The sequence below is a fragment of the Polychytrium aggregatum genome, assembly GCF_025602895.1.
Source record: "Polychytrium aggregatum strain JEL109 chromosome Unknown BJ171scaffold_92, whole genome shotgun sequence".
NCBI classification, from domain to species: Eukaryota; Fungi; Chytridiomycota; class Chytridiomycetes; order Polychytriales; genus Polychytrium; species Polychytrium aggregatum.
Window position 1 is genome coordinate 26,759 of NW_026516294.1, and position 24,789 is coordinate 51,547.

The 24,789-nt window shown below is 55.4% G+C and overlaps 7 protein-coding genes across 7 annotated transcripts; 2 read left to right on the plus strand and 5 right to left on the minus strand.

Annotated features, from left to right (window-relative positions):
* Positions 1 to 477: 477 nt before the first annotated feature.
* On the minus strand, positions 478 to 4,362 carry BJ171DRAFT_533876 (ammonium permease). Its single transcript, XM_053112820.1, has 9 exons — positions 4,079 to 4,362; positions 3,737 to 3,763; positions 3,405 to 3,526; positions 3,188 to 3,234; positions 2,845 to 2,949; positions 2,439 to 2,600; positions 2,022 to 2,273; positions 1,349 to 1,823; positions 478 to 1,038 (listed from the first exon to the last, which is right to left on the minus strand). The coding sequence occupies exons 1-9, from the start codon at positions 4,169 to 4,171 to the stop codon at positions 936 to 938; spliced, it is 1,386 nt and encodes a 461-aa protein (XP_052962001.1). The 5' UTR covers positions 4,172 to 4,362; the 3' UTR covers positions 478 to 935.
* Positions 4,363 to 4,946: 584 nt separating this feature from the next.
* BJ171DRAFT_533877 (adenylylsulfate kinase) lies at positions 4,947 to 6,468 on the plus strand. The gene is made up of 4 exons (XM_053112821.1): positions 4,947 to 5,453; positions 5,608 to 5,692; positions 5,817 to 5,908; positions 6,215 to 6,468. The coding sequence occupies exons 1-4, from the start codon at positions 4,998 to 5,000 to the stop codon at positions 6,266 to 6,268; spliced, it is 687 nt and encodes a 228-aa protein (XP_052962002.1). The 5' UTR covers positions 4,947 to 4,997; the 3' UTR covers positions 6,269 to 6,468.
* A 152-nt stretch (positions 6,469 to 6,620) lies between these two features.
* BJ171DRAFT_533878 (ClpP/crotonase-like domain-containing protein) lies at positions 6,621 to 8,832 on the minus strand. Its single transcript, XM_053112822.1, has 6 exons — positions 8,655 to 8,832; positions 8,273 to 8,461; positions 7,709 to 7,836; positions 7,284 to 7,608; positions 6,948 to 7,015; positions 6,621 to 6,860 (listed from the first exon to the last, which is right to left on the minus strand). The coding sequence occupies exons 1-6, from the start codon at positions 8,722 to 8,724 to the stop codon at positions 6,795 to 6,797; spliced, it is 846 nt and encodes a 281-aa protein (XP_052962003.1). The 5' UTR covers positions 8,725 to 8,832; the 3' UTR covers positions 6,621 to 6,794.
* Positions 8,833 to 9,403: 571 nt separating this feature from the next.
* BJ171DRAFT_314280 (uncharacterized protein) lies at positions 9,404 to 11,927 on the minus strand. The gene is made up of 2 exons (XM_053107119.1): positions 10,794 to 11,927; positions 9,404 to 10,582 (listed from the first exon to the last, which is right to left on the minus strand). The coding sequence occupies exons 1-2, from the start codon at positions 11,825 to 11,827 to the stop codon at positions 9,469 to 9,471; spliced, it is 2,148 nt and encodes a 715-aa protein (XP_052962004.1). The 5' UTR covers positions 11,828 to 11,927; the 3' UTR covers positions 9,404 to 9,468.
* A 1,334-nt stretch (positions 11,928 to 13,261) lies between these two features.
* On the minus strand, positions 13,262 to 15,106 carry BJ171DRAFT_533890 (uncharacterized protein). The gene is made up of 7 exons (XM_053112823.1): positions 14,854 to 15,106; positions 14,490 to 14,512; positions 14,315 to 14,393; positions 14,160 to 14,231; positions 13,892 to 13,948; positions 13,619 to 13,710; positions 13,262 to 13,477 (listed from the first exon to the last, which is right to left on the minus strand). Exons 1-7 carry the CDS (start codon positions 14,904 to 14,906, stop codon positions 13,410 to 13,412), a joined length of 444 nt encoding a protein of 147 aa, XP_052962005.1. The 5' UTR covers positions 14,907 to 15,106; the 3' UTR covers positions 13,262 to 13,409.
* Positions 15,107 to 15,740: 634 nt separating this feature from the next.
* BJ171DRAFT_589204 (adenylate kinase-domain-containing protein) lies at positions 15,741 to 18,823 on the plus strand (the record flags this gene model as incomplete). The annotated part of the gene is made up of 7 exons (XM_053114457.1): positions 15,741 to 15,900; positions 16,105 to 16,154; positions 16,528 to 16,801; positions 17,079 to 17,498; positions 17,897 to 17,986; positions 18,098 to 18,239; positions 18,412 to 18,823. 7 exons carry the CDS (start codon positions 15,741 to 15,743, stop codon positions 18,821 to 18,823), a joined length of 1,548 nt encoding a protein of 515 aa, XP_052962006.1.
* Positions 18,824 to 19,665: 842 nt separating this feature from the next.
* On the minus strand, positions 19,666 to 20,820 carry BJ171DRAFT_573246 (uncharacterized protein). The gene is made up of 2 exons (XM_053113707.1): positions 19,973 to 20,820; positions 19,666 to 19,840 (listed from the first exon to the last, which is right to left on the minus strand). Exons 1-2 carry the CDS (start codon positions 20,753 to 20,755, stop codon positions 19,700 to 19,702), a joined length of 924 nt encoding a protein of 307 aa, XP_052962007.1. The 5' UTR covers positions 20,756 to 20,820; the 3' UTR covers positions 19,666 to 19,699.
* Positions 20,821 to 24,789: the final 3,969 nt, after the last annotated feature.

The following is a 24,789-nucleotide window of genomic DNA, read 5'->3' on the forward strand; positions in this document are numbered from 1 at the left end:
GTTGATGTGGGAGTGCGATGCATTCACTCGATGTGGGAGTGCGATGCATTCACTCGATGTGGGAGTGCGATGCATTCACTCGACCCTCTGGATAACTCCATGGTGTATCGATATCAAGATACTCGGCCTTCCCGAGCCGCTCGGCTTCCCAGCACTGTGAGCACACCTGGAGATCGGGTCGCTTGAATAGCCGTCGCCGGGCCAGGCTGGAGTGCAGCTGTTTGTCCAGCATGTCTCCATCGAGTACATGGCGAATGTATTGCAGGAAGGAAGCCACCCCGGGGATCTTGGGACTTGGTGTGGCGCTCATCCATTGCTGCAGACCAAGTATCTTGTGGGTGCTCTGGATCCACTTGGTCGCCTGGGTGGTCTTTGGCTTGCGGTGAACCATCTGTGCGAGACAGTGTCCCTGATTCAGATCCAGAAACACATCACAGAATGGTCATGGCCAGCGCGATGTGTTGAGGCAACAACGTATTTGTTCAACGACCAAAATCCGGGGTGTCCCGTTTTTTATTGTATTGGCTATAAGTTCATGCCAGAGTGCCTGACTCTATTGCATGCATGAGCAACAAAAGGCAACGATAATTGGTGGGCTGAGGCAACGAGTAGCCGATTGATGCGCTGACAATATAATCTGCAGACAAGCAACATCAGCAGCATCAGGAAGGAAGCATACACAGACATATGTCCATTCTGCTGTGGCAAAATTGGGTCAACCGGATTCCTTGGTCTCTGATGAGGGGCACGGCGACGGTGTCAATGAAGGAAGATCGACCTCTGTGTGGATGACCGGACGGCCGGAATCGCTTTTGATCTGTCGAACCGAGACGAGTCGTCGAGGAGAGAGCTGGAGCCAGGTCGTTCGAGAGGGATGGAGAGGGAGGGGTGAAGAGAGGAGAGGGATCGAGGGAATGCGACAGGACGCGGCTTTGCTATGATACATAAGTTCGCAGATCGAATTCGTTCAAGGAGTCCTTGACGGCTGAATGAGTGAAATCATAGGCAGCTTCTCCACACAGGGAAATGTCCAGACCACTGATGATTCGTGAGGGACGGTAAATGAGACCCGGGTCAGTCGTGATAATATGATCGCGTTGCGCCCACAACGGTATCAAGGAGTAGTTGCGCACACAATGACTGCCGGGTCAAGTGACGATGCGAAACTGCGACTCAACCTAGCGTGAGCACATTGCTCTGGAGGAGTCATGGAGCACCAGTGGTGGGTAGACCACATCGCTTCCTCCGTCCACCCGATAGTATCAACGCCTATATGGAGCTTTCACCACATGCACGTAGCACCAGTGACCCATGGTGCCCTCACGATGCTCCCATCTCGATTACTTACGCGGCCTCGACGACGGGGGAGACTCTCAAACTGAGAGCCGGAATCCTTTCCATCAACTTGGCGATGGCAAACGTCATGAAGAAGCTCCAGGTGGCACATGCGCTGATGCCCAAGAGTTGCTTCGGTACTTGCATCCAATTCCCGTCTATTGCTCCACCAAGGAGGAACGACATTGGCGGGTGTATCGGAATGTTGCGTGGATCTTGGTTCACCAAGCGGACGGATGCGAAAATGCCTGTCAGAAGCGATCCAACTGCCCCTGAGATGCCGTGGACTGGAAACGTATCCATCGTGTCGTCGTATTGGAAGTAGCTCTTGATGAAGCATCCCATGTTGGCACATAGCGAGCCTATCAGGCCAAAGAGGACGGCAAAGTGTGGAAAGACATAGCCCGATGCAGGAGTGATGCATGCCAGTCCGGCCACTACTCCTGAGCAGAACCCAAGTGTGGTGTGCTTCTTATGGATTCGATAATCTTGATACGATGGGTGGTGCATGAGGGGAAAGGTGGAGAGTTAGTGGAGCATGACAATCGTCAAAGAGACCTTGAGCCTCCAGCCACCGGGTCGAGTGCAGTAGACGCTCTGCGGATTAACTGCTGGCTAAAGGTTGTGGCAGCCGAGCTATGAGACCGAAGCACCAGCGGCTGCTGTTTAAGGGCGATGGGACTTACCGAACAGCACCCATGTCAATCCGCCGGTAGCAGCACCGAGTGAGGTGTTGAGCATGGCTATCAGGGCACGCGGAGCCACCGAAAAGCTACTTCCTCCGTTGAAAAATAGCCATCCGAACCACATCAGCACCGTGCCCGTAAACATGAGGGGCAGGCTCGTGGGGGTGAGGTTAGGGTTCTTTCGCGGCCCCACGGCGAGGCAAAGGGCAAGGCCGGAGAATCCAGAGACGATGTGAACGGGAGCCCCTCCGGCTAGACAAATCAACGGCGGAGAAAGAGAAAAGAAAAAGCCAACGAAAGAGGCTCGGGTAAGACACCGGACGGCATCGGGTGCGACAAAGATTATGGTCATAGCCGAGTAGGAGGCTCTCTAGTGCCAGTGTAGACATCAAGACCAATATCGATTGCGCTACGAACCAAAGTCCAAAAAGTCAAAGATTTCGATGAGCCATCCATTGGGAGCCCACACCCAATATGTGACCGGATCATAGACAAATGTCGTCCATATCAGAATAAAGACGATCAGCGGCAGAATGCGGACGCGTTCGACGGCTGCACCATAGAGAATTGAGGCCGTTGCTAGATGGAATACCGAGATTGAAGGATATATCAATGGTCCAATCGAGTCGGCGCGCAAGACATCAAGGTTGCAAAGAGGGAGGGGAGACGTTTTTCAGCAGCAAAGACATCACATAACATGGGAGCTAGATCAAAGCGTGGCTGTAGAGGGGTTGGAATCATAACATGGACGAATAGCTCTGCCGCTCAGCACATCCAGGCTTGGCAGCATCCCCTCCTCGATGCCGTTTGAGCTAATGCAAACCTGCGGCAAACATGCCCTGGTAGAGGGCGTATCCGAGCGACGGTAGCGAGGGGGCGTGGATATGGCTCGAATCCGACAGAAGCAAGGTCTCGAATCCAGCGTCGACTGCAAGTCGAAAGCCACCGTGAGGACATGGGAAGCGGTGTCGTGCGAATGGGATCGAGGGAGGGCGTATACAAGTGAGAGAGCACGGTTATACGGATGTGTGAGTGATTGGCATATGGCGGCTGCATCAACTGATCCGACAACAGGTACCGCCACAGATTCAGCGAGATATAGATGGTCGAGTGCGATGAGTGGCGATTGTTTGGTGGGCCAGTCGATGGGTTGATACGGGACGTACCAAAATCACCAATGATGGGATTTGTGCTCCGTGGAGACAGCGCCAGGCTGGACGACGCAGCACAGAGGCGACAGTTGAGCAGCCCGGTGGATTGGGGGGGGGACAAAGCCATGAAGTCAAATGCAAGAAAGTCATTGGCGGTCAGATGAGGGTGCTGATCGAGGGCCTCACAAGGAAGCAGAGCTGGCCGACACGGCGGCGAGAACGAGGGACATACCTGTATCCATATGCCCACCACTGGAGGGTAATAGTGGCGAAGATGATGATGCTTTGCAGCAGAATGGAGATGACGTTCTTGTATTCCGCGGTTCCTGCATAGAACATTCCACAGGCCGGCGACTGCAAGGGATTGGGGACGAGATGAAGCTTTATCAGTATGACATTGTCTATTGCCCAGTTTAACGACCCAGGGCCCTCACTCTCTCTGGGGAAGCTCCCTGAGGCGGGAGTGAGGAGGATGTTTGGGGGACTCCATTGGGCGAAACGATAGAGTCGACGGCGCCACGATTTCCGGTCGCCAGAGAAAGAGGTTTCCAACGAGTTATTTACCACCAGCAGGACGCCGCCAGTACAGATCTGGGCAATGGGGGAAGGAGGGAAAAGCGTCAATGGATAAAGCTGTCGACCAGCGGCTAGCGGATGGACGGTACGGGCTTGAACAGGCGAGCGATGCAGGCACTCGTTTGCGGATGGAGACAAGCCGTCGAGAAAGTTAACTCCAAGAGTTGAGAGGGTGGTTTCGGCGATGCCGCGGGCGCCAGAAGGAGTGTGGCTGGCGGATAAGCACCGACGGTAATCGACGGACATTGAGACAGAATCAAGGCCAAGCATCGGGATTGAAAAGTAGAAAAGAAAATGAAAAAAAAAGACAAGAAGCAGGTCGAGAACTACCATTAACCAGATCGTATCGTAGATGTTGACCTGGCGGCCGAAGCTGAAGTGGACGGGGGTTGATGTTGAGTTGTACATTTGTGGACCAGGCATCGGACGATCGCAAAGAAGGGAGAGAGTGCCGGCAGCTAGGGAAGCGCCATGCACCGAGACAGGGCGTGGGCAAGAGGATCGGTGGGGCAGAGCCGACACAGGCAGGACAGGGTCGACGGCGAGCTGGCAGGAGGACAAGCGGGGCGAGGGGGGCTGATCGGGATGGGACGAGGGCAGGGAACGGTGGGGAGGGCGGGAATGAGCGGCGGACGACGCAAACCTGAGGGCGACAAGAGAGAGAAGATTCGGCGGCGAGAGGGCGAGGGCGAGGGTGAAGGCGAGGGCGGATGGGAGAGTGTTTGTGAGTGTTTGTGAGAGAGAGAGAGAGAGAGAGAGAGAGAGAGAGAGAGAGAGAGACACACACACACACACACAAATGCAGACACACAAACACACACAGTCGCGACTCCTCCTGGTGCGACCGCGCCGTTCTCTGTGCGTGCCACTCCCGCTGTGCGCCCACCACGCACGCACACACAGCGCCACAGCAGTCCGGCTGTCCCCGGCTGTGTGCCCGCGCGTCCTGGGCTCTGCTTTGTCCAGGCACACAAACACTGACGCCGAATCGGCGGGGCGCGGGCAGGCACATAAACAGAAGCCACGCGCCTTTCCGGCTCCTCTGGCTCAAACCCGCTCGAACCAGCTCGAGCCGGCTCGAGTCTAGATGGCTGCGCATGCACGTGCGCAGCCATGCGCAGCCATGCGCAATCGCCCCCCCCTCTGTCGTGCTCGTCTTTGATTTGCGAGCCGCCCTTTCCTGACCAATCTGCCTCGTCCGTCGTCTCCCTCGCCCTCATCCCCATCACACCGCCCTCGGCTTGCCACCATGAGCGATCCCAGCCCAAACAAGAAGCCAAAGGTCGAGGAACAAAAATCCGACGATCCTCAGGCCCCCATCAAGGCCACAAACATCACCTGGCATGCCGGCGCCTTCAAGCGCGAGGAACGTGAGGGTCTGCTCAAGCAGAGGGGTCTGACCATCTGGTTCACCGGCCTCAGTGCCTCGGGCAAGTCGACCGTGGCCTGTGCCCTCGAGCAGCACCTCGTCCACCTTGGCATCACCGCCTACCGTCTCGACGGCGACAATATCCGATTTGGCCTCAACAAGAATCTGTCCTTTTCGCCCGAGGATCGCACCGAAAACATCCGACGAATCTCCGAGGTCGCCAAGCTCTTTGCCGATGCCACCAATGTCGCCCTGACCTCGTTCATCTCTCCTTACCGCGCCGATCGGGACCAGGCTCGCAAGCTGCATGAAGATGCTGGCATCCCGTTTGTTGAAGTACGATCGATTTGCTGGCTTGCTCCCCCCCCTTCTTACCCGATCCCAGCTCTGGTCCCAGTTACGCTGCCGCTGCCGCCGCTGCTGCTGATGCTGCTGGTTGGCCCTGTTGCTCCTCTATATGACAACCAACCCTCTCTTTGCTGAATTTTAGGTCTACATCGATGTCCCTATCGAGGTTGCCGAGAAGCGGGATCCAAAGGGTCTTTACGAAAAGGCTCGCAAGGGTCTGATCAAAGGTTCGTTGTTTCGCTTCGCTCGGCTCCAATCGTGATTATTGCGCCTTCTTCAGCGCTTTGTCAAACTCCTATCCGAGTCCAAGCCCATCCTCACAATCCCCCTGTCTCACGTGGATCTGTACAGATTTCACCGGCGTCAACGCTCCATATGAGGCTCCTCTGAACCCCGAGATCCACATCCGCAACGATAAGGTCACCATCGAAGAAGCCGTCGAGGTATGACTCCATCTGCTGCTCATGAGCTTACAGACGAGGATTCATCGCTGGCTATGGCAGTAACAGTAACAGTGACAGTGACGGTAGTGGCGGTGTCTCTGCGCGCTCCTCTGGGCAGTCCTTGTCGTAGTTGGTAGATCACTTCGTTCGTACACGGCGCTCTTTGGTGTGTGTGGGCAGTTCTTGCGCTGACCGTCCACTGCCGATGTTACCTTTCCTTGCTTGCCGATATTGCCGATATTGCCGATCCTGACCAAACCAAATCAAACCAAATCAAACCCGACCGGACCTGCCGTCTTGTTACAGACCATCTGCAAGTATCTTGTCGAAAAAGGCCTTGTGGACCTCGAAAAGTCCTAAATAGCGACCGAGGTCGCCCGTTACACTTTCCTCGATTCACTATCCGCAACACCATTCCCTTTCTTTTGTCTGGACTGGCGCGCCAAAGCGAGCCACCCTGGATATCGATCCAGTTTCGAATCCAATGTTGATGGCTATTGTTGTTCACTGCGGAAATACAGCTTCGTGTCGTAGGAAACGCCTCACTCACTCGCCCGCTGTCAGAGCCCCACTGTAACTGCGATCGCACTCGCAACTCCAGGCGGCCATCGCCACAAGAGTTCGTCCAGCTGTTCGTCGGCACGAGCGAGCCAAAGAGCCAGTCCAGATGGCATGTGTCCGATTTGCCAAATAGAGTCAGAAATGACAAACGCCCAACACTGTGTCGGTTGTCCCTTGGCTGCTCCAAGGCTCTCTGACGAGGCTGCGGGCTTGTTTGGGAGGGCAGTGAATGATGCGTATTGATATCGCTGTATTTACGCTATGGCATGTGCGTTGCAGGACAGTATTCGCTCGTTCAAGAGCCACAGCACTCGAGCTGCACCGCTTAGTTGTGTGTAAATTTGGGTGCACGCTTCTCGACAAAGGCCTTCATGCCCTCTTTTTGGTCGTTCTGCATGAACAAATGAATGTCGATGAGCATCCCGTATCAACAACAACAGCAACAACAACAACAATATATCAGGAGTGAATGGCCTACCGTGGCGAAGGTGCTGTGGAAGAGTCGGCGCTCAAAGGTCAAGCCTTCTTGAAGGGACAGCTCGTAAGCTGTGGGGCCGTTGCCATCGATAGGGAATGGAACCCATCACCAATATAACTTAGTTAGTGCATATCAGGGTGCGATCTCGCAACCAGAAATTCTCATGACGCACACGCGCCCTAAATATGATTCGTGAAGCTCCAAAGTAGCAAGAGAACATGGCGAGGCACAGTTCCTTATGGCCGTGCTCGCACACTTCGCAGCCCAAGGTCATTCGCGCCGATGCCTCATCTCATCCCGGTGGCCTGGCCAGCCCACCCATCCTCAATATCGTACCGTGGTTGACAGCTTCCTTGACCATGATGGTAATCGGGATCGAGAAGGAGGCAATCTTCTCGGCAGACTTGATGGCTTCATCCACCAGCTGCTCCGGAGGAAAGACTCGAGCAACCAGACCCGACTTCTCGGCCTCCTGTGCCGTGATCATGCCGCCCGTCAGACAGAGCTCCATAGCCTTGGATTTGCCAATGGCGTGGGTCAGACGCTGCGTTCCGCCAGCACCCGGGATGGTGCCGAGCGTGATTTCGGGCTGGCCGAACTTGGCCTTCTCGCCGGCATAGATGATGTCACACATCATGGCAAGTTCGCATCCACCGCCAAGCTGTTGCCAGCCCAGGACCGTAAATGAGCATCAATGTCAGCATCTGTACCGGGAAAACTGTAGCGGAGTATCGGTCCCGACGTCAAGGAGGTCGACTCACAGCATATCCATTGACGGCCGCGATAATGGGCTTGCGGACGCTGTTGATGGCCGTCCAGTCGGCCAAGAAGTTGCGCGAATAGGTATCGGGAAAGTGCAGGTTGCTCATTTCCTTGATGTCGGCGCCAGCTGGTCCATCGCATGGCATAGATTGGTTTGGTGAGAGGGATCAATCGCAGCAGAAATGTAGATATGTCAGCTTATTTGTGAAACACTCTATGGCTACTTCACATCTGTCTCGACATATTTATGGTTTCTGCAGCGATGCCGATGTCAACTGATGGAATTGCTGCTGCTCGCATACACTCGATGAGTGAGGCAAATGTACCAGTGCGAGACTCCCTCCATCCCGATGCCAAGGGACTAGCGACAGTGCTGTCGTGGGGGGGGGCACACCCGTTCTCATGTTTGCCAGCTGCACAACCAAAACGATCGAGTTCCGGGGTCTGTTGCGGAGCCCGGACGACCACTGTTCTCGACCCACCCCGTGGCACTTGCAAGATAAAAAGCAGCTTCCTTCCCAGCCAGGACCACGCAGAATCAAAGAAAACAGGCAGCAGCTCACCAGCAAAGGAACGCTCACTGCCAGTAATGACAATCGAGCCAATGTTCTCGTCCGAGTCGAACTTCCCGAGGGCATCGTTGAGCTCGTGCATCAGAGGAGTGCACAGCGCGTTGAGGGCCTTGGGGCGGTTCAGGGTGATCAGGCCAACCCGTCCCTTGGTGGAAGACAGAATATGCTCATATGAGCTCACTGTGATGGAAATGATGAGGGAAGGGGAGATGGCCAGTCAGGGCGGCAGCGTCGGTGCAAGGCAGAGAAGTGAGAGAAAAGTGAGAAGGGGGGGGGAAGATCGGGAACAGATAAAGCCGCATATGAAGAGCAGGGCCTGTCGCCCAATCTTCGAGGTTGTGGAGAGGCAGGGTTCTCGTGCTGGCTCACATACCCCGTGAGACCGAGAAAAATCTGGCCTGGAAACCGACATGGGCGCGCTGGGCAATGAGCTTCGGGAACATGGTTGGAGGAGAAGGTGCACAGATAGATCAAGCGACAGGAAGACGATCCGCGAGGCTGGGCAGGGCTGGGCAGGATGGAGACAGAAGCCGGCGGACAGCAGCTCGGAATCGGCCGCGAAGGAGCGAGACCGCTGGCGAGACCGCCCCGCCCAAATTGGCTGTTGGGGCGGGCCGAGAGGCAAGCGAGAGCGCACCGAGAGCGCACCGAGAGCGCACCGAGGAGACAGCATCGGCACCAATCTCCGACACCGGAACTGAACGCGGCGGCGGACACGTGCGCCTGCACGTGGGTGCGCAGCCCGTTCCAGGGCCATGCCCTTGGCCACACGAGACGGACGTGTGTATTCATGGTCCGTAAAAAAAGTATTCGCAGATGAGCTCGGATGGAGTGTTCCTGGTGTTTCTGTGAATGCTATTGCAAAAAAAAAAATGAAACAAAACAAACTGATAGAGAGAGAGAGAGAGAGAGAGAGAGAGAGAGAGCGCAAAACGAGAAAGCACAAATCAGAGCAAGAGAGCGAGGTGAGTGGGAGGCACGCTGGTGCTGCGAACGCACGAGCGCTCGCATCGCACTCGCATCGCACTCGCAGAGGCAAACAGGACAGGTGAAATAAACGCAGGTCAATAATTGCAGGAAGGAAGCTTCTATCGATAACAGTATCTCAGACGCGGCTTGATGCGAGCATTCGCATCGACCAGCAGTTGCAAAAGAAGCAGCGGCCCTGTTTGCGATGGCCCTGGAGTCTATCCAAATGTGACACTAATCAGTCCAGCGACGACCTTGAAGGGAATTTCGATCTCTTCGGTCACTGTATCGATGACGGTAGTCTCTTCGACCGAAGCAGCCGCAGCCGCAGCCGCAGTCATAGCCACAGTCGCAGTACTGGGCTTGGAAAAGAACGACGGCGAAGATGCAGGAACGGGCGTCAGCTTTGGCGAGCCCGTCAAAGCAGCACGGATACCGCCAAAGGCTTGGTGCGGCGAGCTCCGGATAGGGGCCCACGGAAGAGCAGAGGGCGTGACGGGGGTGTCAGTTTGCGATGCCTCTCGCTGAATTTTTCGCGGATGAGCTGCAACGGGCTCGCTCGAAGCAACCTCGGGCGTACTGGCTATTACAGTCGGAACAGCTGGCGCTGGTAGTGTCAACGTGGGCTCGGCAAGCACAGGAGGAGCGTCGACGGCGAGTACGCCCGGCTCTGCTTCTGGCTCGACAATCACTGCAGCATCGTCTCCCTGTGGATGGGGCTCCGTCGGCTGCAAGGCAGCTTGGTTGTCTCTGGGACCAGCAACCTCTTGGGATACGGCCTGGGCATCTGCAGGCTCAGGAGATGTTCGGATGCTGGCTTTCATGGGAGGGACGGGATCAGCAGCTTCACCAGAGACTGGCACCGTGTTGCCGCTGTCTCCATCGACGGAGGCCTCCGTGCCATTGGCTTCCACAGGAAGGGTGCTGTCCGAGTTGGACGGCTGGATCGTAGCTGAGGGCTCGGCGACCAAGTTGTCGGCCGGCGGCTGAGGAAGTTGTTTGGCCTCGCTAGGTTCGTTGACCAGTGGCTTGACAACTACCGGTGCAGGTATATACTCGATCTTGAACTTGAGTCGGTGAGCAACCATCATGCCCTCCAAGTCGATGTCGGGCATGGCCCTTTCCAAAGGTGCTGTAAAGGACATGATGACAACATCGATATTCGCGTCCGGATCCGTCTCGCTTGCAGCGGGTTTGGCGAGGGCGAGATTCGAGTGGTTGGACGCGGCCGGCTGGAAGTACGGCGTCGACCACCGGAGAGGGCCGCCTTGGGCAATCTTCCGCACGACTGGATTGCCGTGTTCGTCAAACGTTGGAACGGTGGATTGCAAGCTGGGGGAGGGCGGTAAGCATAGGACGAGCGTGTCACAAATTGGATCAAACACATCCGCTGAACATAAAATCCAGTCCCATGAGGACGAGAGTGCAAGCCGCACGAGGCAAACAGAAGGTAGCTCTCCCCCCCCCAAAAAAATAACGATATATGCCAAAGCCTTTCGTGGCCGAGCTCGAGACGACCGACCTCGACATGGCCACCACTTACGTAAATGTACGTTGCTCCCAAATGCAACATAGGGTCTGCTTGATTGCGAGGACCTGATCCTTTTTAAACTTCAGGTTGATAACAAGCTTGACCTCGTGCTGTTGAGCGTAGGCCTCCTTTGGGAGAGTGATTGTGTATTCAAACGGGCCGGATTGGCCCGAGACCATCTTGACACCGGGTTTGGGGGCATCGGGGTTCCGTGTGTGATTCAGGACGAGGGGTTGATTCAGAACCAGGTCCTTGAAGCCATTTTTCCGTCTCAAGACGATCGAGAGGCTGTAGTGCAGGTTGGAGTGGGAGGTCGAAAAGCTTGGCGGGAGAAGCTGATGTTGCAATGTTCGGATGCTGATTGGCCACTCCTGGGGTCGGCCCTCGAGCGAATCGCCCGTCCAGGGGCGGATGGACTCGCTGATGACCTGCATTCGTTGCTTCTGGGCAAACAGGCTCGCCTCGTCCGACTTTGTTGTCTTGGACTTTGAAGAGGCGGCCGAAAACAGACCTGAAACGTCGATTTCAAGAAAGCCAGACAACGTTACGACAAGAGATGCGAGGTCCGTCAGCGGGTAGTTCAAGGGCAGCACGATTTTGCCTGTCAGCAGCGGCTCAATCGAGGTGTCGGACGCCTTTTCGTTGGCGACAGAGGGGAGGGGCTGGTCGACTGGGATCGGAGAGGTTGGGGAAATGCACCGCTCGCTTAGATTCATTTTGGCTGTCTGGTGGACGGCGACGTTGTTGAGCTTCCGCAAGCCCTCCCGGCTGCCTGTCTGTCGGGACATTGATGGCGAGCTCATGCGGGACGAAGATATAGAGGCCGACTGGCCATGACGAAGGCCCGAAGACGAGGCCGATGTCGGGGGCAAGTTGGCCGACGGGACGACGGCGTTGGCCGACGACGAATTCGAGGTCGAGAGAGGCTCTCCAGTTATGGGGTCATCGAGAATAAAGATCAGACCGGGTGGATTGATGTTGGCCTGCGTCCGCTTCGAGGACGAGAAGATACTTCCAAATAAACCCATCGAAGAGAAGCACGACATTCAAATAGCTTGGAGCAGTTGCCAATGCGGATAGTGAATAAGGGGGGGGAGGCGGACAACTGCGGTGCCGATGGATTCCGACAGACACTGGGTGCGAAGGTGCCGAATACAAGCGCTGCCGCGTTGAAGAGCGGGGCGTGGGCAGCGGGGCCGTCAGGGGCGGAGACTTGTCACCAGTCACTTGTTGGCTCTCTGGACAAATGTCGCTGCCGACCGAGGCAGGGTGCTTTGCAAACCGCCCGAGGATGATAGACACGAGCAACCACAGAGCACCAGCGGCAGATGAGGGAACAGACGCAGCTTCTTCCCGTGAGGAGCTGAGAGGCGAGGCGTCGATGGAGGGGGCGGGGAGGTAACATAGATAAAATTGCAGCCATCAGTACAGCACGAAAGATGAAAGGTCGACTGTCGGAGCAACCGGGCACTGCAGACAGGCGAGCGAATGGCACGGGCTGGCAGACTCTGGTATTCAACCAAAGAGAGAGGGACAGGGGCACCGCGGAGCACAGCGGACGGACGGGCGGGCCACTGACCTACCCTGGACACACAGGTACCTGCGAGATAGTGCCGGAGGAGGGAGGGGAGAGGGCCGTCGGCGGAATCCAAGCAGACGGGCAACGGGCAGACGGGCAGATGGGCAGATGGGAGGAAGGCCGATGGCGATCGAAGCGGGCGATTTTTGCGCTTGACCAGGCAAGCGACGGCGCCTTCTTGGGGCAACGGACACGGCGGGCCACGACGGTGCGCACAGCGAGCGTGTGACACCGCGCCGGTGTTTGGCGACCGAAATAGCGACAGGACTGTGGACGCGGCGAAGGCGGGGAGGTGCAGGCCGCGACAGTTGGCGACAGTTGGCGACAGTTGGCGGACAGTTGATCGCTGGTTGGCGATGGTGCTTGATGGTTTGGTTGCTGGTGTGCAGCTGGGAGTGGGAAATCGTTGGAAGGCGGTGGTTTGCAGGCGGGTAGTTTGCAAGCAAAGGCCATGCATAGGCCATGCATAGGCCAAACATTAACCAAACATAAACCAAGCGACTGTCGGAAGGACTGCACAAGCTGTCCTCCGTATCGACCGTCGAGTTTTCTGACCACTTACCGTTTCCGCAGTATATCGGCTGCATGACAATCCCATGCCAATGGCATATTGATTGCATCGACATTGGCAACTCGGTTGCGATTGTCACAGGCACGACAGCACATGCCCGCATCCGCACACTCGCACTCGGCTGTCGGCGAGCTTGCACCGGCGCGCAATCGGCGGACGCACAGACACACGTCCGCCGCGCTTCCGCGACTCAGTGTCGCACAGACGCACCCTGTCCCTGTTCCTCGCGCTTTCTATTTTCGGACCAGCCGCCTCGCCGCTGTGGCGGCTGTTGGTTCTCCGTGCCCAACTCGCAGACCAGCCCTCAGTCAACATCGCCTTCCGCCTCATCCATAGCCGTGCACATGTCCGGGGTGTCACGCTTCCGTTTGACCGACTAAATGTATTAGAGGCACCTGCTGAAGCCCATCCGACGCAGCCGCATGTATGAGCAGCATGGGCAGAGTCTTGATGCACCCAACGACGGTCCCACAGCCGCTTACACCACGCCTTGGCCACCGAGCATACTGCTTCTCTCCATGCCTTCGCGCTTGATCATGGCAATGGCTGGCAATAGTTCAACGCAATGCAGTAGTTAGCAGAAAATCGGCATCCAAGTCCTGCACTCCATAAGCGCTACCAAACATCACACCGTCGGCTTGCGTCCCATGTGCTCGCGGAGCACGCGATTCGCTTCCCACAACTTACTGTAGCAACCGGCTGTGGCCGTCAGGGTGATGGCACAGACGAGAAGCGACGACGCACCGGAAAGCAGCGATAGCCACATGAGCACGGCAAAGCTGTGGAATTCGTGGTTAGCACGCCAAAGGTCAAAAATGCAGTGGTTGCATCGAGCACCGAGACACGCACGGAAGGAAGCGCAAGTCAAGCACCCGTGTCGTTGCGAATGCACAGAGGGCGCATAGCCCGATCCATATCTATGACATGATCACACATCGCTCTCTTGGGTGGCAAACGTACGCAGCATACAGGCCCGTGCGGAAGACGGTGCTCTCAAAAAAGCCGAGGAAGGCAGAACTGGATTGTTGGAGGCAGATTAGAGTCATGCAGATATCGAAACGCATCCGATCTCTTGCTCACAGTCGATTCGTACGTCCAAGCACGCTCGGAAGCTGAGCAGAGGCAACGATCAGGCGTTTCCGGATCAAACTCAGCAGCGTCCCGTCGGGTGTGGCGGTCTTGAATATGCGCAAGCCCATATGATCTCGCATTTCTGCGGCACACTTACAATCGCGGTCCAGCAGGACAGCATTTTGTCAGGATAGGAACCTCCAGGAAGATCATTACGGCTGCTTCGACCCTGCATAATAAAGGCACTTGGGTTACAGCATTGGCGGAGATAACAGCGACTTGAGTGACGTAGTCAGCCTGCCAGGGACATACCACGCAATGATGATGAAGATTAGGAGCGACGACAGAGCGCCGAATGAGAAAAAGTTGGACAGGCCTAGAATGACCAGGACTGAGCGATTCGAGAGAGCACCAGCGTCAATAGACAGTCGGGGCCGGTCGCGCAACAGAGGCCAGGAGGCAGGTAAGGCCACAGCTGATCACATACAAAAGATCGACAGCAAAGAGGCCCTGGGAAGCGTAGATATCAACAGAGTTAGTCACGATCAAACCTCGGCACCCTGGTCTGGGCCATTGAGGCTCCCATAATGCGCGATGTCCTACATATCCCTCGGTCACACGGAGCAGGCAGTGTGTGGAAATGGAGAGGGCCCAGGAGCGAGAATAGAAGGCCATTGGAACGGCATTCCGGCAGCCCATGATCCGTGCGGAATCAAGTGCAGGAACCGAAAACGCGGCTTGGGTCTGAGGCGTTCGACAAGGGTGGAGCCCGGCCATCGCTTCAAGAATGGCTCCGGTCTGCATCGAGCAACAGCCCCGAGGCCTCCAGCAGCAAACCGAGTCTGACGTACCATTGGGCATAGATGGTGAACTTTCCGCTCTTGAGCTCGTCTTTGAATGCCATATTGTAAGGACGATCGTTGGGGGGGGGCACAGTAGATATGCTCAAGACGAAGCTGTGAGTTTACGTTGGGCGATATGAGGCAGATACTGAGACGATCAGAGCAGATGCGTCTGTTGGAAGGCGGGAAGCAGCTGTAATAATAAGACGAGCAGCCCGGTGCGGCTCGCTGGGCGATGGGGCGGAAAGAGATCGGAGGAGGAAAAGGCAGCCAAAGGCAGGAGAACAGGGGCCTTTTGGGTCGCCTTGGCGCGAGGCCATGCCCGCGGGAAGGGAGCGAGAACACAGCGAGAACACAGCGGGGGTCTTCTCGGTTCTCGCCATGAGTCTGCTGTGGAGCCTGGGCCGAGAGGCGATCTTGGCGGGATGTGGTCATTGGGCCGGTTTGCTCTTGGCAGAGGTCCAGCGCGGTCATGGTTCCGGCGGCGCTGCCTTCGCCCCATTGTTGCGCATGAACATTCGCCATCGACATCGGGAAGCGGACATTCAGTATCATGTCGTGGGCTCGCCCACCGACAACGTCGCGGGCGGTGATGTGTCTTGGCGGGCTGGTCGGATGATTGATTGAAGCCTCTGTGCGAGGCAGGACGACTGGGCTTGATCGGGCCAGCTCCGCACCCCTGCCCCGACAGCAAGAGTGCTTGCTGAGCATTCTCGGCGAGCAGGCTCTGCGACTATCCCCGCTCGACTTGAATCTGTTTTCACGAGGCTTGATTGCGAGCACATCCTCACCCAACAAACGCATCACAAATCCACTCGGACGTGTCATCCCGGCGCTTCCGGCTCACTCCTTTGCTGCTCATCCATCGCCTGCTCAGCACATAAGCTTTCGACGCGATGCACGACCTCGTCACCGCCGAGCGAATGCAGGAGTTTGCGGCATATGCCGATCGACATGAGCTCTTCGAGCTCTTTGAGCATTTGGTCTCCAAAATGCTGATCGAGCGTCCCAGCGACATCCACCAGTTCCTCATTGAAAACATCCCCAAGCCCAGGAGTATGAGTCCACTCTGCTGCTTTTTACTTCCAGCATGCACCCATGAATGATATGAAAGAGAGGGTAGAGCCCGGGTGGACTTTTCACCAGCAGGCAATGAGTATCTGGCGCTCAGGATCATACATCCTGGACACACACCAGGGTTCGGTGTCCAGAGACCCACGATGCTTGGCTTTAACCAATGCATCTCCACTTCATCCCCAGTTCCGTCCATCGTGGTCGTCAGCCCACCAGCCTCCGGAGAGTCGACAATCGTGAGTTGATCCGTTGCGGTTTGTTGGACGCGTTCGGTCTGCTCCGCACCACACTGCATGGGTGCCCGTCCCAGATTTTGGTTTGTCCTTCGAGGTTCAATCGGTCTCTTGAGCGCTTGCAACTTGCTGTGCGACTGTCGTCCAGCAACCCCCGGTGTCCCTCCCAAGCCCCTTGCAGATAGCGGGGACCCGCCGCCACGCCACAGTCGATGAGTCTCGATCGTGAGCCATCCCCGCACGCGTTTGCCGCATAAGTCTCCATCTATCCCACGCCATTTGCCGTCGGTTCAGTTAGATCTGCCTTATTTAATGAAATACCCTACACGGAGAGTTTAAAATTTGTAACACCTCGACTGATTGCTTGGCTCGCCAGTGCTCCAGCATCGCCAAGCAGTATGGCGCAGTCCATATCCAAGTTTCTGCCTTGCTTCGGGTCGCGATCGAGAAGCAGACGGCTCTAGGTGTCCAGGCCAAGCCGTATATGGAGAAGGGACAGCTTGTGCCGGACGTTATCATTCTCGGCCTTGTTACTGCGCGACTTCAAGATGCCGACGTCCTTCAGCGAGGATATGTTCTCGAAGGGCTTCCCCGAACCAAAGAGCAGGCATTTGGGATGCAAAAAAAGGGTATACTTCCCGAACACATCAGTAAGTGGTGCAGGCTCTGCTCGATCCATTAACAAAACACGATATTTTCCAACGAGTAGCTACTATTTTTCTCTATTCAAACTGTTTTTTTTTGGGGGGGGGATTATTTGGACGCAGTTGCTTGATGAGGTCATCGTCCTGACTGTATTTGTTATTGGCGAGAACCAACCTTTGTCTCATTAGGAGCCGAGTGAGCGTTTGATGGAGAAGGGAGCCCCGGTTGAAATGCTCCAACCTGACGTGTCCATATTGTCGAATTATCCTCCTCCTGAGTCAGTACTTTTTGAGATTCCCGACGATACCATTGTTGATTATCTCAGCAACCTACGCTTCGATCCGGTGACCTCCAAGATGTACCATCTTAAAGTTGATCCACCGCCATCAAATCCCATGGTGGAAGCTCGGCTGGTTTCCAAGGCTCACGATAGCGAGCCGATTGTTCGCGCCCGCTTAGCGCTGTATCATCGCCATATCCCAGGAATCAAAGCCTGCTTTAGAGGTTTCATCCGCAACTTCAAGTTTGATCAAGGCATCTTTGGCAATGAGCGACAGGTGCTGAAGCAGGTTCTGCTCTATCTAGGGATGAAGAGAGAGTCCCGAGCGCCACGCAGCCACCGGGTCATTTTGATGGGGCTGACTGGATGTGGCAAGACAACGATCGCGCACATGCTCCACCAAAAATACGGATTTATACATGGTAAGTGCTTTGACACAAACGCACGCGCAACTGGTCTGTCTTTCATAGGGTGTTCTCGGTGGCGGGTCTCAAGATTTGATGTATCGAGAGTGTGTACAACATGCGTGGATTGTGTACAATATGCGTGGATTGAAAGTACTCGGCAGATTCTCTATGGCCATGCCAACGATGACATCGAGGGGGAGGGACAAACTTCCACAACTTGGTTTAAAGCACATTGTAGTATGGCAAGTTCTGCTGGGGCCAACATCACCATTTTGGGCAGGCTAAATGTCAACGGAGAGCATATTTGAGCTGAAAAGCTGTATCATCGGCCCGAATATCTATCAACACCAGCCTGGCGACACTAATACGGTCCGAAAACCCTACCATAATTGATACCATTTTGGACATTGTAGTTTCGCCAAAGCTGGCAATATTGAGCGAAATTTCAAACAGAGGGAACAACGCCGAGGTTCTGCGCCCCTTTGTCGATCGCGCTGAGGAAGGTAAAAAAAAACGGAGGTCGCTGAATTTGGCGACAGACGAGCGCTTTGCTCTCTCGTTTCCCTTATCTATGACTGAGGCGAGACATGGGCATGCTCTGTCCTTGCTCACAGCACCCGAGGATTTGATCATTGAATTGATAATCAAGCGCTTGAAGTCGTCGGACTGCGTCGACAAAGGATGGATTCTTGAGGGATTCCCTCGCACCACTGCTCAGGCGATGGAGTTGCAAAGTCGAGGAATTATGCCAAACCGGTGAGCACTGAGGGTTGCCAAGGTCTGACGAAATATGGACAAAGCCAAATCCAGGAGGACGTTATTGGATCGCTCGAAACAATTGGTGCGGCGACTTGCTCCGGCGGGATTGTTGATATGTTCAGCTCGTGTCGTTTGGACTGACGAGTGCTGCTGTCTTTTCATCTCCAAGGGTTATATGGCTGGAAACGCCGGCCGAAGTGTGCTTGTCAAGATTGACGAAGCGGCGCTTTGATCCAGAAACTGGGCGCGTTGTCCACACCGACCATCTTCCATCAGAAGTGACTGCCGCCGAATTGGACTCTTGGATCCAGAAGGACAGGGACTCGGAAGGTCAAGTTCGAGCACGGTTGGAATATGAAGCAAGCCTCAAGTCCGAACTTCAGAGCTTTTACGGCGTTCGGTCGATTGCGGACGCGGGCCACCCATCTTCCCAGAGAGTCGGCATTATGCATGAAATCGACTCCTTGGACGTGGGAGAGGGCCAGGGATTTGGTGGCGCCACGAACCCATCAGCAAACACCTGTTTTGAGTTGGTGGAAGGAATGCTGATGCGCTCGATCCCGGCCCAGCTTCCAAGCTAGATGTCAACCGGCGACGGGTATAGCATGAGGAACGAAATACGTATGCTCGCTTGAGTTACAACGCATTTACCACACAAGCCTGGCTGGTAGAACAACATGCATGCCGTCGATGCAGACATGCCCAGTACATGCCCAGTACATGCCCAGTACATGCCCAGTACATGCCCCGTACATGCCCCGTACATACCGCCTATCTCAGTTGTAACGATCGAACAAAGTATGGTGGGCCATTCTGGTCGCTCTTGGTGTGAAGATAGTGAATCTACTGGACACGAGACATGCCCCATTTCTTTGCTAGGGTTGTAGAGACTCTATGGACATGTGTGAGTCCAGGATCCATAACGAGCGGCCTTTGGCGGCAAGATCTGGTCATCCCGGTGCATCTTGCGAGCGCTACAGCTCACTCTGCCCCTCACCAGCAGCATCACGACGCGCGTTCAGTGCGATGCCATATCTCGTCTGAGCGAAGCCATGGTCGATCGTGTCATGAAAGGAAGCAGGTGCTACCGAGATATATCAAAATTATGCAAAAAAGAAGCTGAGCGGAACTCGATATGGATGAAGTGGTCGCAGGTTGCAGAACACGATTCGATAGCCATCTTTGGACAGTGATGATGGTGCTAGTGCTGGTGCTGGTGCTGGTGATGGTGATGGTGATGGTGATGGTGATGGTGATGGTGATGGTGATGGTGATGGTGATGGTGATGGTGATGGTGATGGTGATGGTGATGGTGATGGTGATGGGGATGGTGATGGTGATGGTGATGGTGATGGTGATGGTGATGGTGATGGTGATGGTGATGGTGATGGTGATGGTGATGGTGATGGTGATGGTGATGGTGATGGTGATGGTGATGGTGATGGTGGGAGATGTCTTCATTCTTCAAATCCATCAAATAAGTCAAGAACAAGGTCGGCGATATCGCTCTCGGACGGAGATGGGGGCTTTTGAACGAATCCAACTTTATGGAAAAAGGCCAAGGGACTTGAGTCGAGGTGCGATATCTTGCAGCATGTCTGAAGATCATGACAGCAATGTGTCAGGGATGCAAGTGTACCCATCCAGGCACTTTCAGCACCAACCCCAGTACTCGAGCGGTGCTGTCAAATGACCGATAGCGGTGGGCTAAGCAGTACTATAGAGCTTACATCCAAGTGGGTAGCTTCCGGAAGAAACTTGAGCACCTCGTTCCGCACGAGCTCAACAGCCTTCCGTCCAAAGCCCTTGCCTTGATAGCGCTTGTCAATCATCAGCCTCCACAGAAAAGGATTGCGCGTTTGAATGTTTTCTGGTAGCGAAAGCATTACGAGACCAACTGGCACGGCGTCTTCTTGGGGGTTAAGTGACAGCTGCTGTGCCGGCGAAAGCAAGGGCTCTGAGCCGCGGGCTGAGGATTGGGCGCCCGGCTGCTGGAACAAAACGCTCGAGAGCGAGGGCAGGGATGAGAACGTTGCCAGCGACTTGAGGGCCGAGGCACGGCGAGTCGGATGAAGTGTTGAATGGACAGCTGGAGTCGGGGACGACAGATTCTGGATCAGAGTGGCCACGGCCTGACTTGGGCCAGAGGGATATGCGATCTTCTTGTTGGGCGTGAAGTATATGCCTCGGATCCAGGCGTCGGGCTCATAGAAGCCCTGTGCAATGGATTTCCAGTTGGAGGGGATATGCTGCTCCTGATCGGCCGCGACGGAGAGCGAGCCAAGAGAGTAGTAGTTCAAGCTGGTGACGGGGAGGAGCGAGATCCTGGCCGGGTCTCCGGCTGGCACGAGCTCAAAGTAGACTGGCGGATCGGGCTCTTTTTGATCAGCCGATTCTTTGGGTGGCGGGAGCGACTTGGGAGGAGGCTTTGAAGGCGACCGCGCCAAAGGCACTAGCCTCTCCATCATTCGTCGGCCAGGGGTCTTGCGAGGAGCTTGCAGCGGGGCCGACATGGAAGGATATGGATGTGGTGGCTGTTGATGGTGGGAGATGTGTGGATGGTGGGAGATGTGTGAATGGCAACCAAAGGCGGCAGCCGAGGGCGGCGGCACAGCGGGGCGGAGGAGAGGGCGAGGGCGGGGCGAGGGCGGGGTGTGGCTGTGCTGCGCGGTGGCGCATGAGGCAAAGTGAATAGTAATATAATGTAGTGCTGCCCGATGACGACGTGGGGGATTTAGCTCAGTCAATAGGTGGGTCTTTATTAAAGACTTTGCCTTAGCGTCCCTTTTGGGCTCTGGCACTGGGTGTTGGCTTTGCCAACCGGGACATTTGGGTCGTCGGTGTACAGCTCTCTATCCCATGGGGCCTGTTTGCGGAGGGACGGCGATGTCAAGTTTTGCCGAACTCATCCATTCAGTGACAGTTTGGGACTCCAGCTCCGGCTTCCCTGTCCAAGTGTCTGCTCATGCGTCTGGGAGGGTTTCTTTCTCAGGTACTTGTTTGCTGCGATTGGTCAGCCCGAGGGGCCGCTGTCCACGACAGACATTTGGTTGCGATGTCATCCAGCACCGCCACGACATCCAGCCAGATCGCTGGTCTGTTGTTCAGTACTCGGCTGCGCTTGGCACGCCATCTTCTCTGTTTTTCAGGATCGGTGGTGAGTGGTCTTGTTGGCACTCGAGCCAACTTGGGGAGTGCGTCGATTGCAAGGTCGATGTAGGTGATGCCTTCGGGGATCGATGTGGGGTGAACATATTTCTCGAGTCGGTCCTTGGCTCGGACACATTCTGCTGCGTGTTTTCTGTTGACATACACCTTGGGGCCGTTGGGTCCGGTCTTTTTGCACTCCTTGTCGGGTTTAGGTGGGAAACACCCGACTCGCCACAGGAGCATTCTCCTTGCTTGGGCAACTGTTGCTACTGGCATCCGCGCTGTCAGGATGGGGTCGCCTTCCCACTTGTAGGTGCCTGCGATCGACATTACTTTCTCGGGCTTCCGCTCTTTTTCAAAACTGTGAACGATCACCGCCTTCTTGATGGGTGTGCCGGTGCCAGTTCCAGATTCAAACAGGTCCAGTCTTGTTCTGTCTGGGGAGTCTCGGTGCTGTCTCTCGAGCTCCTTCCATGCGGCGCTTCCGGTCAGCTTGGAGAGTATCTTCTTGTTTGGGTTTCTTGGGGGCAACTCGGTGATGTACTTGAGCACGTGGGATCCAAGATATCCTGGGTCGTCTTTCCTGTCGAACCACCGTCCGAAGCACTTGATCATCAGTATCTGTTTTCTGGTCGCCATGGTGTAGATTCCTGTGGCTGTCATGACAGCCGGACCAGACGCGTTCTGGCGTATGTTGAGTGCCGATCGCAGTGTGTCCAGCATGCACCCCTGTAGAGTGTTCATTATCGGGCCCTTCATGTTGACGATGGCAAGGCCGTACTCCAGACGGGGCCGGATGAAAGCCTTGTAGATTTTGACGATCAGTCCAGGGTAGACTGACTTGCTGAAGATGCCGTGTTCCTTGAGCTCTTTGGTTCGGAACTGGGCTTTGTGCTTTAGTTGAGTGACGTGGGCCTCTGCGTCGATGCCATCAGGGCCGAACTGCACCCCGAGGTACTTGTAGGTGCTGGTGACGAAGCTAAGAGGTGTTCCCTTGAGTGTGATTGGGGTCGGGTTTGCTTCCGCGGTAAGCACTTCGCATTTGGTCGGAGAGAAAGCGTAATTGTTTTCATCTGCGTGTGCTTCGGAGATGTCAACAAGTCTTTGGAGGTCTTCCTGGTTTTTTGCTACCAACGCCATGTCGTCCGCGTACATGACATTGTTGATGATGAGGTTCCCTATTCTGGGTGATGTGACTGCTCGTAGGTTCTGTGCGAGGTCATCCATGAAGAGGCTGTAGAGGGTGGGTGAAAGAACCGACCCTTGCAGCAGCCCGATCTCCAGCCAGTACGGCCGGGATTTGGTGCCGCTCACGAGAACAGCGGTGGTCACGTTGTCGAAGAGCGCGCGTAGGATGCGGATGGTATGCGGGGGGATGTCTCGTTGCTCGAGTTTGTGCCAGAGCCGATCCCGGTCAACTGAGTCGTACGCGGCTTTGATGTCCATGAACGCGATCCACGGGGTGTGGCCGTCGTTCTGTAGGAATTTGACGATTGAATCGAGTGCGAATACCTGGTCCAGGGTTCCCCTGTTGCTGCGGAAGCCTCCTTGGGAGATGTCGATGGGGCCCATCTCCTGGAGGAGTCGGCTATGTAAGATCCTTTCGAATACCTTTCGGACAACTTGTAGCAGAGAGATCGGGCGATAGTTCTTGATGTCCTCTTCTTCGCCCTTCTTCTTCCAGATGGGGTGGTTGATGGCGACATTCCATTCTTGAGGGACGATGCCGGTCCACATGCACCAGTTGAAGAGCTGACGCAGCCAATCCGAGACTTGGTCGGTTACTGGGTGTAGGAGCTCGGCACTGATCCCGTCGGACCCAGGGGCCTTGTGTTTCCCCATGCGTCGGATGGCTGTTTTTACTTCTTCTGCTGTGATTTCGCGGCCCAAGAGGCGACTGAATAGTATTTCCTGAGGACGCGGTGTATCGTTGGCTTCTTGAACACCGAGACGACTTGAGATGTTCCCAAAGTGGGCCCGGTACTGGTCCATGCTGTCTTGGTCGTTCGGAAGAATCGACCGGTTGAAGAAGCCGCTTTTGACCTTGTCTCGCTTGCTGATTTCCTTGAGGAGCTCAGAGTCCGATTTGGTGGAGAGAGACTGGGCCCAGGTGTTGTAGAAGGCGCGTTTCTGTCGTCGTATGAGGTCCTTGAGTTTGTTGTTCATGTTTTCGTAGTCGGCCATGGCCTGCAGTTGGATTCTCGAGCCTTGTGGCGACTGGTTCACGATTCGATAAGCCGTGTTTCGTCGTTTCTTGATGTCAGCCATTTCCGGTGTCCAAAAGCCGTTGCGGGGAGCCGGGCCATCCTTCTTTCGCTTCCCAATGACGATTTGTGCCACCGCTGTGACGTGGTTCTTGATGATATTCCACCCAGATTCAACGAGGGCTTCGGCGTCTTCGCGTGCCATGGGTCCATCCTCTTGTGGTAGCCGGGTTCCCAGCTGTGTGATCTGCTCTACGACTACTGGGTGGTGGACTCTAAAGGCTTCCGTGTATTGCTGGAGGGTTTCGGGATCTTCGAGCTTGTTGGTTCGCCACACGAGGATTGGTGGGCGGGCAGGCTCTCTGGCGGCGTTCCATTCAAGTTCCATCGACACCATGCGGTGGTCTGAGTTACAGGTGTCGTTGGAGTGGACCGTCACCGTCTTGGCGTTGTGTCTCAGTGCCGTCGAGACAAAGAAGAGGTCCAGTACTGAGTGTTGTGGTTTCTTCCCGTTGACGACGTGGGTCCAGTGTTGCCCCGTGGGGTTGGTCGAATCCACGAATTCCAGGAAGCCGCCCGCTACAGCTGTCCGCAGTGGTTGCAAACGGTTGGCGGTTTCATGGGTGTCTCTGCTTGTCTGGCCCATGCGGGTGTTGAAGTCGCCCATGATCACAGATGGGATAGGATTGTTCATTTCTGTGGTGTTGGTCTTGATGGCCGACAGGGCTTCTCGGAACTTTTGCAGGGCTGCCGCATTGGCTGATAGAGCAGGCTTGAGGTAGAAAGATCCAAAGACGATGCCTCGGAACTTGAACCAGATGCTCGTGTGATGAGGTCCAACGCGGAAGTTGCTAAAGTCTTCGAGGTTGGTGGTTTTCGGGTTCCGAATGAGGGCGATTCCTCCGGTGCCTCTTGCGAGGCCGTCGACAGAGACATATGGCTCTCGGGTTTCGAAAACTATGAGGTTCTTGTAAGGTCCGATGGATTGCTGTGGTTTGAGCCACGTTTCTTGGACTGTTATAAAGTCGAGGTCTTTTGCTTTTACCATTTCGATAACCTCGTGTATAGAGGTTTCAAGTCCGCAGACATTCAGGGTCGCGAACCTAATAGTGGGCGTAGGTTGGGGCTGCATCATTTGCGGGGAGGAGTGGTTCCTTCGCGTCCGCCTTTTTCTTGGCGGCCTGGTTTGTTGC

Bases quoted from the DNA above. Each gene is read 5' to 3' on its own strand.
- BJ171DRAFT_533876 (XM_053112820.1), bottom strand. From the start codon at position 4,171: ATGCCTGGTCCACAAATGTACAACTCAACATCAACCCCCGTCCACTTC. The intron at 3,527-3,736 runs GTAAATAACTCG...AATCCCTTGCAG, and splicing joins CTGGCGGCGTCCTGCTGGTG to TCGCCGGCCTGTGGAATGTT. The intron at 1,039-1,348 runs GTAAGTAATCGA...ACGAATCATCAG, and splicing joins TCCCCCGTCGTCGAGGCCGC to TGGTCTGGACATTTCCCTGT.
- BJ171DRAFT_533877 (XM_053112821.1), top strand. From the start codon at position 4,998: ATGAGCGATCCCAGCCCAAACAAGAAGCCAAAGGTCGAGGAACAAAAA. The intron at 5,693-5,816 runs GTTCGTTGTTTC...GGATCTGTACAG, and splicing joins TCGCAAGGGTCTGATCAAAG to ATTTCACCGGCGTCAACGCT. The intron at 5,909-6,214 runs GTATGACTCCAT...GTCTTGTTACAG, and splicing joins CCATCGAAGAAGCCGTCGAG to ACCATCTGCAAGTATCTTGT.
- BJ171DRAFT_533878 (XM_053112822.1), bottom strand. From the start codon at position 8,724: ATGTTCCCGAAGCTCATTGCCCAGCGCGCCCATGTCGGTTTCCAGGCC. The intron at 8,462-8,654 runs GTATGTGAGCCA...TTTCCATCACAG, and splicing joins ATTTTTCTCGGTCTCACGGG to TGAGCTCATATGAGCATATT. The intron at 7,837-8,272 runs GTGAGCTGCTGC...GCGATGGACCAG, and splicing joins CAGTGAGCGTTCCTTTGCTG to CTGGCGCCGACATCAAGGAA.
- BJ171DRAFT_314280 (XM_053107119.1), bottom strand. From the start codon at position 11,827: ATGTCGTGCTTCTCTTCGATGGGTTTATTTGGAAGTATCTTCTCGTCC. The intron at 10,583-10,793 runs GTAAGTGGTGGC...GCCCTCCCCCAG, and splicing joins TGGGAGCAACGTACATTTAC to CTTGCAATCCACCGTTCCAA.
- BJ171DRAFT_533890 (XM_053112823.1), bottom strand. From the start codon at position 14,906: ATGGCATTCAAAGACGAGCTCAAGAGCGGAAAGTTCACCATCTATGCC. The intron at 14,513-14,853 runs GTACGTCAGACT...TACGCTTCCCAG, and splicing joins TTCACCATCTATGCCCAATG to GGCCTCTTTGCTGTCGATCT. The intron at 13,478-13,618 runs GTAAGTTGTGGG...AACTATTGCCAG, and splicing joins GGCCACAGCCGGTTGCTACA to CCATTGCCATGATCAAGCGC.
- BJ171DRAFT_573246 (XM_053113707.1), bottom strand. From the start codon at position 20,755: ATGTCGGCCCCGCTGCAAGCTCCTCGCAAGACCCCTGGCCGACGAATG. The intron at 19,841-19,972 runs GTAAGCTCTATA...CATGATCTTCAG, and splicing joins CGGAAGCTACCCACTTGGAT to ACATGCTGCAAGATATCGCA.